The sequence below is a fragment of the Hypanus sabinus genome, chromosome 28 (genome assembly GCF_030144855.1).
Source record: "Hypanus sabinus isolate sHypSab1 chromosome 28, sHypSab1.hap1, whole genome shotgun sequence".
Taxonomy (NCBI): Eukaryota; Metazoa; Chordata; class Chondrichthyes; order Myliobatiformes; family Dasyatidae; genus Hypanus; species Hypanus sabinus.
In genome coordinates, this window is record NC_082733.1 from 6,502,621 (window position 1) to 6,516,891 (window position 14,271).

At 43.2% G+C, this 14,271-nt stretch overlaps 1 protein-coding gene across 3 annotated transcripts in view; it reads left to right on the forward strand.

Moving 5' to 3' along the window:
* The window catches only part of cgnl1 (cingulin-like 1), a 220,783-nt gene that overhangs the window by 182,042 nt on the left and 24,470 nt on the right, over positions 1–14,271 (forward strand). For all 3 annotated transcript variants that reach the window (XM_059952553.1, XM_059952551.1, XM_059952552.1), the window contains one exon: positions 12,713–12,796. In XM_059952553.1, coding sequence (XP_059808536.1) covers positions 12,713–12,796 — 84 coding nt within the window. The remainder of the gene's footprint in view (positions 1–12,712; positions 12,797–14,271) is intronic.

The window sequence follows — 14,271 nt, forward strand, 5'->3', positions numbered from 1 at the left end:
TCGGATGGCGTGGCAAGTACTCTTGGAGCAATCCACATCAAACTCATCAGGAGAAATGACATCCTTTTTCAGGTTCCTTTTCCAATTCTCGGGTACCAGGGGGTGACTGAAGCTGAATGACTTGGCTGTTGACTTTCCTGATCTAGGAGATTGTCTCTCTCCTGGTTTTCTCACGGAATAACTGGACATTACAGTCACTGGGAAAAGGTGTGCCATCGGCATCCCCTACCTGAGGGTGACCTCTCTCTGACAATCGCTGTCATCCTGTTTACGCGCAGAGCCGACGGTTTCTGCATTTTGGGCCTCACCAGTACCCCAGCAGGTAAGGGTCACTCCTCTTCATGGTCTTCCGGAGCGTCCACCAGGAGGGCTTCAGCATCCGAGAAGTTGGGAGTTTCCCGTCACTCTAGCTGCTCCTCCAGGCCATAACAGTGGGTTTGGACTGGGTGTACCACACAGTTCCTCGTTCGTGCACTTTCTCAGCAACAGCTCTGAACACCGGGTAAATCGACAAGGTTTTCAGAAAACTCTCTCCAGTTCTCTCCGTGCAGGCTCTCACTAGCCTTCTCACAATAGGAGTATTTGTTCCCACAGGTATGGAAGCTTCGCCCTTCTCAATTGGGTCAGACAGACCAGCACCAAATGTATCAAGGGCCTCAGCTACTCCAACATCTGCTTCTGAAAATCCCAGCTTCATATGGGTGGTCATCAGTGCTACGCCCCGAAGAACTCGAGGGCACTGAGTGTCATCAATGGTAAATGCATCGAATTCCAGTTGTAGAAGGATCTGAACAGCAAAGTAACCTGAGAACCTGTTTCAATTGTGGCTCTGGCATGAATACCCTCCGTCTGTATGGATACGCTGAGCTGGACCCCACTAACCCTTCAGGAATAGGGTTTCACACTTGGGTGTGTCCCTTGATAACATTGATTGGAACATGTCCCCCCCCAAGATGCCAGGCCATTCCCTCACTGGGTCTCTGTGAAGTTTCCTAACTTCCCCTTCTGGTCCAGAAACTGTGTGCTCACTTTCGGAAGATTCTCCCGTCCTTACACTCTCTGGCTTGAGATGCCCCTCCTCACCACAGTTGTAACAGACAATGCTGGTCACTCCCTCGGTCAACGGACCCTATGCAGTAGCATCCCACCAGCAGGTCTGAACTCCCTAACAGTCTTGTCATGCTTGGTGGCATTGCTAGCCGCTATCAACCGAGATGCCTTGGTTCTCAAATCTTTCACAAAATCCTGCAAAACTCACGCCTGTGTGGCATCAGGGGCTACTTCAGAAATCTATACCCTGCTGACGGATGCTTCCCACTCCTCCTGCTTCCCAGATCAGCTCAACAAATGAGGGAGAGGGTTGCGTCCTACAAGAGTTAAAGCAATCATGTCACGTGACTGTGTGCCCTTTGCTACTTGGTCCATTCATATCAGCCTATGAAATGGCCAAGTTACAGCACAACCAGAGCAGTTGTCTCTCTAACCAAAAAATGTAGGCAGAAATTTCTCCCCTTTCTCCTGGAACATGTGCCTGAACCTCATTATCTCCGCTGGGCCGCCCATTGTACCAAAAACGTTTTCTAACGCTTGCATGGAACGTGGATATGGCAAATGGGTTCTCTGGCTTCAAGGATCTCACCACTTCAGCAGCCAGACCTTTTAGACTCTCCACCAGTCGCTGTCTTTTCATATTGTCTGAGCACTGCCACTGATTCAGCCACTCAGAGGCCTGCTCTGTCTCATATTCCTCCCCCTTGGGGGCAGGCTTCACTCCCGAGAGCATTCTCAGCCTACGGTAACTCTCTGCTGGTGCACCTTGTCATTTATCTACCAGGGAGGCGTTTGCCGAAACCAACTTGGAGTTTTCCCCACTCGCTGAGGGACTCAGTAGACCCTTCATGTCTGTCAGCTCCTTTCTCTCTCTCTATTGCTGCAGAAACAAGAGCAGCTTGGAACATCTCTGCCCAGCTTTCTCTAGAACCTTCTCCCAATTCCACCATCCTGGTTGGCTGACCCGACGTTCTTAAGCTGAACAACCCCTTCTTTAACAATAACCCAAACCCTACCAGCAGAACACACTGTTTCTACAAAAAAACTACTAAATGAAATATCCCACAGCATTAGCAGTAAAATCTTAGGGCATTACTTTAAAAAAATAGAATTTTTCCCCTCTCTCTCTCTTCTTCTATTCCCTACTGTGTCCTCCTACCTCTTCTCATCTGTGTCCCCTTCCTCCCTTTCTCCTATTGTCTACTCTCCTCTCCTATTAGATTCCAGCCCTTTATCTTTCCTACCCACCTGGTTTCAACTATCGTTTTCTAGCTATCCTCCTCCCCCTCCCCCCACCTTTTTATTCTGGGGTTTTCCCTCTTTCCTTGTGGTCCTGAAGAAAGATCTCAGCCCAATCTGTAGACTGCTTATTCATTTCCATAGACGTTGCCTGACTTGAGTTCCTCCAGCATTTTGTGTGTGTTGCTATATATTTACAATGTTACTGGAATATTAAATGCACAACACTCCTCCCTGTTTAGCTATAAATGCCACCTCAATACAGAATGGATCTCAACTACTGTATGTGCACAGTGTGATTATAATACAACTAATATATAGACATCGAAGGCATAGTAAATTCTGAATTGTCTCATTCTGTGTTAATCACTGTGGGGGCTTTCTTGCTTTTGTGGGTCAACGTCCTCCCTGACGATGGGGATCACTCTGCTTGGCAGGTGAGACTCGTGGCTGTGAAACAATCTCAGTTTCTGGAGCCTCCTCCGTGGCGGTTGTAGGAGTTGAATCTGAGACTGCAGGAAGTGGTTTTGACAGCTCTGGACACCCTCCTTGTCTCTAACAATTTACTCTGCTGTCCTCACTGATCGATGTGATGTCTCCAGGTGACACCGGCTGAACCTCCACTGTGTAGGAGAGTGGTCCAGTTCTGTCCTTAATCTTTCCAAGTACCCACTTTTGACCACCTCATCGGTTCCTTACTGGGACTGTTTATCCAGAAGTGAAACATTTTGCCTCCTTGTTTCCTGGGCAGAGGGTATTGATCTATTTTCAGTACTGGGTTGTTGGTGACCATAAAGTTACCACAGATTCTGACAGACCCATTCTTCTTGACCACTGGCATTGTCCATGGGCTCCACTCAGGAAATAATTTCTCCAGCCTCCGTGCAATCTAGCTCACTGGCTACTTTATCATAGATATTTGGGTGTGGCATTTCCATTTAACATTATTTTACCCTTGACATCTTTTGAGATTTTCAATGCCATCCTTGAACACTGCTGTGGCATCATCCAGTACCTTTCTTAATTTGCTTTTAGTTGACTACTGCAGGAGATGTGGCATGCAAATGGTGGATGGGCCTCCAGTCAAGTTGTAGTTGTCTGAGCCACATCCATCTTCACAATGCTTACCCCTCCTGTAATGTGTTTTTATCACATTCAAGCCCAGTGTGTCTTGTTGGTTGTTGTATTTCACTCTCATGAAGGTCATTCTCCATAAATTCTTAGTTGGATATCTTCAGGCTTGTTCAGTATCTTTGAAATGCCTCAAACTTGCTTTGTGTAAGGACTAAAGCAGCTGAGCCAGTGTCCAATTCCATTTTAATTAACTTGCTGTTCACTTCTGGTGTAAAAATGCTGCTTTTCTCCTGTTAGTTTTCACATGGTAAATCTGAAGGCTACCTAGTTCTGTGTCACTCTCATCATTATTAGATTTTTGAACAGAATGCAGATTAGTGCACTTTTTGAAACTACAACTTGACTTTTTATCTTTTTCTCTTCCTTGAGCAGTTTATTTATTTTGTCTGCTCAACATGTTCTTTGTACGTATTTGTTGGACTTTCTGCAAGTTTCACCTCTGAACTTACATTGGCCGGGTGTCTGTGAGTCCCTGCCACAATGGTAACACAATTTATTCAGCCAGACTAGTTTCTGTTTAGACATTGCAATTTTCGTTTCTCAAGATGGTGGTGCAGTGGAAGGTCTGCTTTGTTGAGTTCAGCACTGCAACACTGGTAATTTCACATATAAACCTATCCGTTTGCAACTTTTTAAAAAAATGCCCAAGTGTCGGATTTAATAACATGACCATTGATGTGTATTTTTTTTGAGCTGCTTTAACGCCATGCCGTCGAAAAGTACCAAAAAGGTGGCCAAGATGGACTGCACAGAGGGCTGGCCTGGGCTGAGGAGCTCGCTACTGCTAGCTATGCTAACACGTTGGACCCTGCTTTGCATCAAGTAATTCAGGAAGTTACGGAGAACAGATCCAAAATGATGGACGAGAAGCTGGCTCCACACTCTCTAACTCTCCAGAACCACACATTGGAGCTTAAAAATCTTGATACAAGAACGACAGAGGGCTGAGTTTCTGTGGTAGAGACTGTAACTGATCAAGCCCAAAGCTCTAACCAGGCTCTAGAAAAGCAAGTTCAAAGCCTGTCTGACCATATCAATGATCTTGAGAACAGAGGTAGGAGAAAGAATATACGAATCATTGGTCTACCTGAAGGTACAGAAGGCAGCCCGCCAGCGAAGTTTTTTTGAGGGCTGGCTGCCTAAATTCCTTGATTTGGAAACAAAGGCTGGACACATTAAAGTGGAAAGAGCTCGTCGTACGCTGGCTCCAAAACCGGACCCAGGCCAATGCCCTTGACCTGTCCTCGTGCGGTTCCATAATTTCGGTGATAAGAGTGATGGAGGCTTCGAGATGCCACGGGACCGATGCCCAAGCTTTGATATATGAGGGATCCAGGCTTATGTTTTTTCAAGATTTTTCGGCAGCTGTTATTTAGAAGCGCAAGGAATTCGACCAGGTAAAGAAGCAGCTGAGAGAATCTGGAATGTAGTACTTTATGCTATACCCAGCGGCACTGAAAATCACCTACAACGGGACCACCGAGATATTTGATTCTCCTGACAAAGTTAAAACTTTTGTGGACACGTTGCGCTAAAGAATGTATACAGTGTATTGTGTAGCCCTGGTTATGGACGATAACATGCTTGATGGTCATTTTATTTTACCTTTTCATTACTCGACGGCAAGATGTATTATAGGATGGGTAATGTGTTTGTTTTGATTAATACAGTTTCATTATTTGTTTGAATTAGTGGTGCTGCTCCAGCCTGACGGAGTTTAAACATGACGGTAACAAATCGGTGGATTGATAAATTATGCCGTTTTCATTTTTGACTATGTTAAATGCCATATTGGCAGTGGAGTAGAATATGGGGAGCTAGAAGGTTCAGATATCACCTTTAAGTGTGGGGTGAGTCCTCTTGTTCAGCGCTGTTGGCGCTTTGTTTGTGTGTGTGTTTTTTATTTACTTTTTGTCTTAAGTCAGGTTTCTTCACCTCCGGAGTCACATGATTGTTATAAAGGGTTATGACCAGTAATATGTTACAATTGTGCACTTGGAACATTAAGGGGAGTCGTTCACCAATCAAGAGAAAGAAAGAAAATCCTACTAAACTTGAAAAAGGAGAGGGTGGACTTAGCCTTATTGCAGGAGTCACATTTAAATGATAAAGAACAACTAACTCTGCAACAGAGTGGATTTGATCAAGTCTGTTTTTCGTCTTTTAATACCAGGAGTAGGGGGGTGGCCATTTTAATTAGGAAGAACTTACTTTTTAAGTTATTAGACTGCATTAAGGATAAGTATGGGAGATTTGTGGTTGTTAAGGCTTCAATGTATGGAGAGGAATATGGTATTCTCAATGTTTACTGCCCTCCAGCTCATAATCTCAAATTCCTAACAGATGCTTTTTCCAAACTTTCAATCTTTTCAATACAAAACATTATTGTAGGTGGGGATTTTAATTGTCTCATGGACCCATTGATGGGCAGAGTGCCTAGTGGTTCCCCATCGCTCTCCTTACAGTCCAAACAAATCATGGGCTTATGTGGAGAACAGGGACTTGTGGATGTCTGGAGGTTGTTACATTCCTCAGACAAAGACTTCACATTTTTTTTCTAATCCACACAAGTGTTACACCAGAATAGACTTTTTTCTAACCCCCAAAACGCTCCTAGATTTAGTTGTATCTGCACAATTGGAAATATCGCTATTTCTGACCATGCAGCAGTATATTTAAGTATTAAACTCAAAGGTAAAATTCAGCACAATCTAGACATTGGAGGCTGAACTCGTTTATTCTAAAAGATAATAAATTTATAGACTATTTCCGAATTCAAAACTTTCCTGTCTATTAATTCCAAATCAGCCAGTAGTCCATCGATGCTCTGGGAAACTGCTAAGGCCTATGCAAGGGGATTAATTATCTCCTACTCTGCTAGCAGGAAGCGACAAGCTGCGGAACAGCAGCGCCTAGTGGAGGCAAGGCTTGCGGCAGCTGAAAAGGATTATATTAGTAAGCCTTCTGCAGCTAAGTTACAGAATATCACAACCCTACGCTGTACACTAAACCCTTTACTTACACAAGCAGCCAAAAGAAAATTGACATTTGCTAAACAACGATTGTTTGAACATGGTGAAAAGCCGGGTAGATATTTGGCTTATTTTGCTAGAAAGAAAAATGCCTCTCAGACTATTGCTTCAATTAGGGATGGGACAGGAGCCCTCACTAGTAATTCTAAAATGATTAATGCTGTGTTGAAGAATTTTTATTCTAAATTGTATCAATCTGAGCAATGTAATGATGGACAGTCTAGGATGGAGTCCTTTTTCAGGAGTTTAGATCTCCTAGGCATTTCTTCTGAACAAGAATCCCTCCTCAATGCTCTGTTATCTATTCATGAGATACAGGAAGTTGTGAGACAGCTCCAAAATGGGAAGGCCCCTGGTCCTGATGGACTCACTAGTGAATTCTATAGAGTTCACAGGGTTATTATCAGAGCCTATGCTAAACATGTTCAATCATGCATTTAATTGTGGTCTCCTCCCACCATCATTGAGAGAAGCTAATATCTCCCTAATTCTTAAGAAAGGAAAGAGCCCTGAAGATTGTGCCTCCTACAGGCCTATTTCATTGTTAAATGTTGATTTTAAAATCTTATCTAAAACCTTAGTGTTGAGATTAGAAACTGTTACTTTTTATCATAAAAGAGGATCAAACGGGTTTGTAAAGGGCCGTAGGTCGTCTAACAATATCAGGAGATTACTTCGTGTGATTCAGGCAAGGCAGCAACAGGCAGTGGTTTCCTTAGATGCAGAAAAGGCCTTTGATCATGTCGAATGGCCTTATCTTTTTTTCCACTTTAGAACGATTTGGTTTGGGCAATAATTTTATTAAGTGGATTAAGATTCTTTATAATGACCCTTTGGCTGCGATTCTCACTAATGGTATTAGGTCAGATAATTTTAGTATTCTGAGTGGTAGCCTAAAGGGCTGCCCCTAATCACCACTACTTTTCACACTAGTGATCGAGCCATTGGCTGAGGCTATTCAGTGAGACCCCAAAATATCTGCTCCAGACTAAAGTCACATAAAATTACATTGTATGCGGATGTTGTTCTAATTTTCTTATCAAACCCTGCTATATCAGTGCACCACCTTATACAATGCATCAATTCGTTTAGCGCATTTTCAGGTAATAAAATCAGCTTTACTAAATCAGAGGCTATGCCTCTGGAGAATCTGCAGCAGGAACCTGACACTCAGGGTGTTTTCCCCTTTAAATGGTCACGGACATGTTTTGTTTACTTTGGCATATTTATCGCACCCACGTTTGATCAATTGCTCAAAGCTAACTTTACACAGTTATTTGACAAAATCAAACAGGATCTTGAGCAATGAAGCACTCTTCCCATTTTTTGGCTTGGCCGAATATCCTTGCTCAAAATGAACATTCTTCCTCATCTGCTGTACCCAATATGAATGATTCGTCATTTTTACTCAACAAATGCTTAGAAAAAAATGGCTGGTTTGTTTCTTTCATCTGGAACAAAAAAAAAGACCGTGTATTAAAATGTCTAAGTTACAGCTCCCCGATAGTCTAGGGGGTCTGGATTTTCCAGAATCAGAAATATCAATTAAGTTCCTTTTTATCTTATGTGGTTGACTGGGTTTGCAGGGACCGCTCCTCAATTTGGCTAGACAGTGAAGCTTCGCAAGCAAAATGCCCTCTACTAATTTGCTTTTCCTCAATAAGATGAAGCTAGTTTAAGGAGTATTGTCACAATCTAACAATTAATATAGTCAAGGCGGAGGGCGGTGTGACAAATTGAGGGCAACACAGCAAAAATATTACCCTTCACTCAAATAACCAGCAGCCCAGATTTTCAGCCTGGCATAATGGATTCTGGATTTAAACTTTGGATTTCTAAGGGTATTTTCCATCTAGGAGATTTGTTTGATGAAGGAATGATGATGTCTTTTAATCAAACAGTACAGAAATTTAACATACCCAACAAGGATCTTTTTTGTGTCTTTCAGATAAGAGATTATGTACAGAAAAAAACCATTGTTAACTGATTTCTATAGTTCTGACATAGAAAAGAGGGTGTTTTGTTCTAAGGGTGAAATCTCCATTAGTACTTTTTACAGCATTCCTGCGGGAGTGTTCTTGTGGAGAGGCTGAGCAGCTGGGAAGGGTCTGGGAGGAAGAGCTGGGAGTAGAAATTACAGCTGAAACATGGGAAGTGATGGCATCCGTTAGTCTCGCGAGATCATGGAGCTGCGCCTGGGAAGTCTGGAGTGTCCTCTCCAGGGCGCAGGCCTGGGCAAGGTTGTACGGAAGACCGGCAGTTGCCCATGCTGCAAGTCTCTCCTCTCCACGGCACCGATGTTGTCCAAGGGAGGGGCAAAGGCTGATACAGCTTGGCACCGGTGTCATCACAGGAGTTGCCAGGATGAGGTTGAAGGCAACGTCGGTTTGCCTCAGGGACTCCAGCTCCGGATTTGTCCTCAGGGTTTACTCCCGAAGCCTTTCCCTTGAGTGGGTATGGCCGCAAGGCAGCGGAGGTTTGAAATCAGAGTTTTCCCTCTCGTAGATGGACTGCCTGCCCAGGCTGACGAACTCCATCTACCCGAAGCACAGGTTTTAAGGCGCCAGGACCCACCTTCACCCCTTCTCCTGTCAGTAGAAACAGTTCCGCTGGGCTTAGAGGCCAAGCCACATGAGGAGGCCAGGAGTTGGACTTGGTTGTCAGAGGCTATTTGAGGCGCTCGCCGTGAGGAGCACTTTTAGGTAGTGGGAGCTTGTCCCCACTACCACTCCTCGGCTTGACAACCTTGGAGAAAGGAAGAAACATGGGAAGACATCTGTGATAATGCAAAGAAAATATCAGTTTGTAATAGAACTGAAGCATTGCAACTCAGAATTCTGCATAGAGCCCATCTGACTCCAGATCGCCTCTCGAAATTTAAGATGGGAGTTTCTCCAATGTGTTCTAACTGTAAAGTAAATACTGGAGCTTCCACTCACTGATTCTGGACTTGTCCCAAACTTCAGGCATACTGGAGTGATATTTTGGGTGAAATGGAAAAGATTCTGAAGATGGAGCTTGAGCTGGACCCAGTGTCTTTTCTCTTGGGCTTAACCAGCAGACGTATTATTAATGCACATCAGAAAAAACTTTTTAACATCCTGACCTCTTGTGCAAGGAAGAACATTTTACTTTGTTGGATATCCGATAAGGTCCCTGGACTTTTTGGTTGGTGTAAATTAATCATGGAATACATCCCTTTGACTTTTTGACATGTATGGTACACTCAAAGACAAATAGTTTTCATAAAACATGGCAACTTTTTCTGCAGTATGTAGATGTAAACCTGTCTGCTATAGTAATAAGGGATTTGTACAGGATGTTGTGGTGATGTCTGTATTTTGATGGAAGTGTTCTGATGCTGATATCTGTGAGGGGAAGAAATGTAAATGTAACTGGAAATTGAAAGTTTTGTTATGCTGAGCAAAAAATTTTTAAAAAGACATTGCAATTTCGTACATGCTGACTTTCATTCCTGACTGCAACTCAATTGTATCTCTGTCAGCTGTTTCCATTGATACAGCAATTTCAACTGTTCTTTTGAATGAGTTGTGCTTCAGTTAGAAGCCGTTTTTGAATGATTTCTTGTAAGATTCCACAAACTAATCAATCTCTCAGCGAATCATTATGCCATTCATTGGACAAATAATGCTCAGACCACCTCTTCAATTCAGACGCATATGCTGAAATGAATTCCTCTTCCATTTGATCCTTCTTATGAAATGTAAAGCATTGAGCAATCAACAATGGTTTTAGTTCTAAATGTTCCTGCATTACTTTCACTGTATCAGCAAAACTCATTTCAGCTGGTTTGGTTGGAGCAGTTAAATTTCTAAGCAAACTGTATGCTTTTCCACCTATTACGTACAGGAAAATTGGCATTTGCTTTTCATTGGCTATTTGATTCGCTTCGAAGTATTGTTCAATTCACTCAGTATATGCACTCCAGTTATCTTTTGTGCAACCAAATACGTTGATCTTTCTGATGTAGCTTTTCCATTTTCCACACTTTTTAAAAACATCTTTCTCTTTTTGTGAAGAAATAAAAACGCGCTGCAATTTTTTATTGTATCACTAGAACATCTTGCTACATTTTTTTTAAAATCTCATGTGTCTTGCTGAGCTTCCAGAGGCACAGACAGACATACTTTATTGATCCCGAGGGAAATTGGGTTTCGTTACAGTCGCACCAACCCAAGATTGTGTAGAAATATAACTATATAAAACCATAAACAATTAAGTAATAATAAGTAAATTACGCCAAGTCCAGGACCAGCCTATTGGCTCAGAGTGTCTGACACTCCGAGGGAGGAGTTGTAAAGTTTGATGGCCACAGGCAGGAATGACTTCCTATGACGCTCAGTGTTGCATCTCGGTGGAATGAGTCTCTGGCTGAATGTACTCCTGTGCCTAACCAGTACATTATGGAGTGGATGGGAGACATTGTCCAAGATGGCATGCAACTTGGACAGCATCCTCTTTTCAGACACCACCGTCAGAGAGTCCAGTTCCACCCCCACAACATCACTGGCCTTACGAATGAATTTGTTGATTCTGTTGGTGTCTGCTACCCTCAGCCTACTGCCCCAGCACACAACAGCAAACATAATAGCACTGGCCACTACAGATTCGTAGAACATCCTCAGCATCGTCCGGCAGACGTTAAAGGACCTCAGTCTCCTCAGGAAGTAGAGACGGCTCTGACCCTTCTTATAGACAGTCTCAGTGTTCTTTGACCAGTCCAGTTTATTGTCAATAAAGGTAGGAAGTTATCTCAATTTTGCTTAGAGCTTCTTCATTGCCACTGTTATACTTTGTAACTTCAAAATAATAAACTAATTGAAAGAAAAACAAGGGAGCCCAAGAGATGGGTGTAAATTTTGTATGTAACCCGTATGAATTATTTAAAGAAAGAATGCTTAATCATACAATATATTTACAGTACTCAAACATTACTGTAATAATAGCCGGTGGTGGTGTAGTAGCATCTGGGCCGACTCCTTGCTTGCATTCTATCCATGCTGGGTTGAGCATCAAGTTAGCAAATCCAGCTCATAAAGAAAAAGATGGCAAAAGAAATGACAATGTTGCCACCTGGTGCACCACAAGGTGTGGAAAGGAGCAACAATTACACTAATAATAAATGCACAATGAGGTGAACTCCTTTTATGTTGTATGGATCTTACCTAGGTGTTTTATATTTTGATATTGGCAAAATTTTCACTGTTGATAGTGGAGTGTAATTGAGTATAATCATACTTTGAAAAGGTGATTTTAAAACAGATTTTGAATAGGTTATGGGCAAGAAGGCTCTCGAAGGGTTAGATGTTGGACTGATTCTGTTCCCAGTGTTCTCCTGCTTATCAAGCAGCATGGAGTGCTGGGAGTGGCATAAATGCGGTACATTGAGTGGGAGTGAAGTGAGTGTGGTACGTTGAGTGGGACTGATGTCAGTGTGGTACGTTGTAGTAGGAGTGACGTGAGTGTGTTACGTTGTAGTGGGAGTGATGTGACTGTGGTACATTGAGTGGGAGTGATGCGAATGTGGTACATTGAGTGGGAGTGAAGTGAGTGTGGTACATTGAGTGGGAGTGATGTGAGTGTGGTACATTGTAGTGGGAGTGACGTGAGTGTGGTACATTGTGGGAGTGGCGTGAGTGTGGTACATTGAGTGGGAGTGAAGTGAGTGTGTTACGTTGTTGTGGGAGTGACGTGAGTGTGCTACATTGAGTGGGAGTGATGTGAGTGTTGTACATTGAGTGGGAGTGATGTGAGTGTTGTACATTGAGTGGGAGTGAAGTGAGTGTGGTACATTGAGTGGGAGTGATGTGAGTGTGGTACGTAGTGGGAGTGATGTGAGTGTGCTACATTGAGTGGGAGTGACGTGAGTGTGGTACATTTTGGCGGGAGTGATGCTTGTGTGGTAAATTTTTGGTGTATTTCCATTTTTATTATTTCCATGAAACTTGGCTGATTGGAGCAGTTGCTTAAATGGGAAAATGTATTGGTCCAATTTTGGGAAATAAATAATGAAAGCTGCAGTCACAAATTTAAAAAACACAAAATATCACAACTTCCAAGGAAATTAAAGATAAGCTTTTACATGAAGACAACTCATGACTGATTAGAAAAGGGAAATATATAATGACATTTTTGGACAATTTCAATATTACACCCTTTGCAGTACTGTCCTTGAATGAATTTTCACGAGTTCTGGTGGGAGCTGTGCCTGACCATTTAACTCTTTTCTTTGACAGATTGAACAAATGCGAAGTGAGCTTTTCCAGGAAAGAGCAGCGAGACAAGATCTGGAATGTGACAAGGTTTCACTAGAGAGACAGGTATTTCATAGGAATTAAGTTGGACTTCTTTCGATGCAGAGTTGATGTTCAGCATTACAATACAGATGAGTGAAAACACCAACTCGTATAGTGATACACAGCAGTTTCGACAAAGTAATAATAATTAGCAAAGACGCTAAGTTGGAAATGATTGGGCAAACATTTGGTTAAATTCTTTGCCAGATTAACTGTCTGTTTTTGGTTTATCTCCCATGTTGACTTAATGTACCACTGGCATTTGGGTTCAGGAGCTGTCCAACAATGGGATCACAGCTGGGGATGACACACTTTACAATTCCTTACCCCTCCCATCCTGTACCTCTTTTAGTTTGAAGTCACGGTTTCGTGTTCTGGTTGTTGTAATGTTAACAGATCAGAAGCAGGTAGTTATTGAAGCTCTCCTGCTCAGTGTCACATGTTAGCCGTTGAAAGGAAGATGCTACACAACTTCTCAAGCATTTTTGTAGCAAGCACAAAATACTGGAGGAGATCAGCAGTTCAGGCAGCATCTATGCAGAGCGTTGAAAATTGACAACTTGGGCCAAGACCCATCATCAGGACTTCAGAGGAAAGGAGAAGAAGTGAGAATAAGAAGGTGTGGGGTGGGGGAGGATGAAGTGAAAAGCTGGGAGATGATGCATGGAAGAGGTAAAGGGCTGAAGAAGAAGGAATCTGATGGGGAGAGGAAAGTGGACCATGGGAGAAAGAGAAGGAAGAGGGGCACCAGGGATGGGGGCAGCTGAGGAGAAGAGAAGAGCTAATAAGAGAGCCAGATTGGGAATTGGATAGAGAGAAGTGGGGTGGGGGCTGGTGGTGGAGAAATGACTGGAAGTTAGAGAAATTTATGCTAGGAGATTGGAGGCAACCCAGATGGAATATGAGATGTCGCACTTCCAACCTGAGAGTGGCCGTAGAGATGGCCATGGGATGGTATGTTGGAATGGGCATGAAAAGTAGAATTAAAGTGGATGGCCACCAGGAAAGCCTGCCTTTTCCGGCGGACAGCGTGAAGGTGCTCAATCAAGTGGCCTCGCCAATCTATGCCAGGTCTCACTGATCTAGAGGAGGCCACACTGGGAACACTAGATAGCACAGTCAACTCCAACAGGCTTGCAGGTGAAGTGTTGCTTCACCTGAAAGAACAGTTTGGGGCCTGAATGATGGGGAGGGAGGGGGCTTGGGGCAGGTGTAGCATTTGTCCTGCTTGCAGGGAGATCAGTGTGGAGGAAGCGAGTCGCTTAGCGTGTGACTTTTTGTAACATTGATGATCCAGCGATACTTGAGAGCAAGAAAGAAGAACTGGAGGGTACATTAACTGTGTTTGATAATTCTGTGTAACTGATGTTGACCAAGGTTAGTGTTTGGGATGAATGAGTATAAGCTTGTAGGTGGGGGTGGGGGGGACACGGGGTGCTACACCAGTCATCGTTGAGTGGAGGAAATAATGTCAGAGATTGCTCCCCAGTGTTCATTTA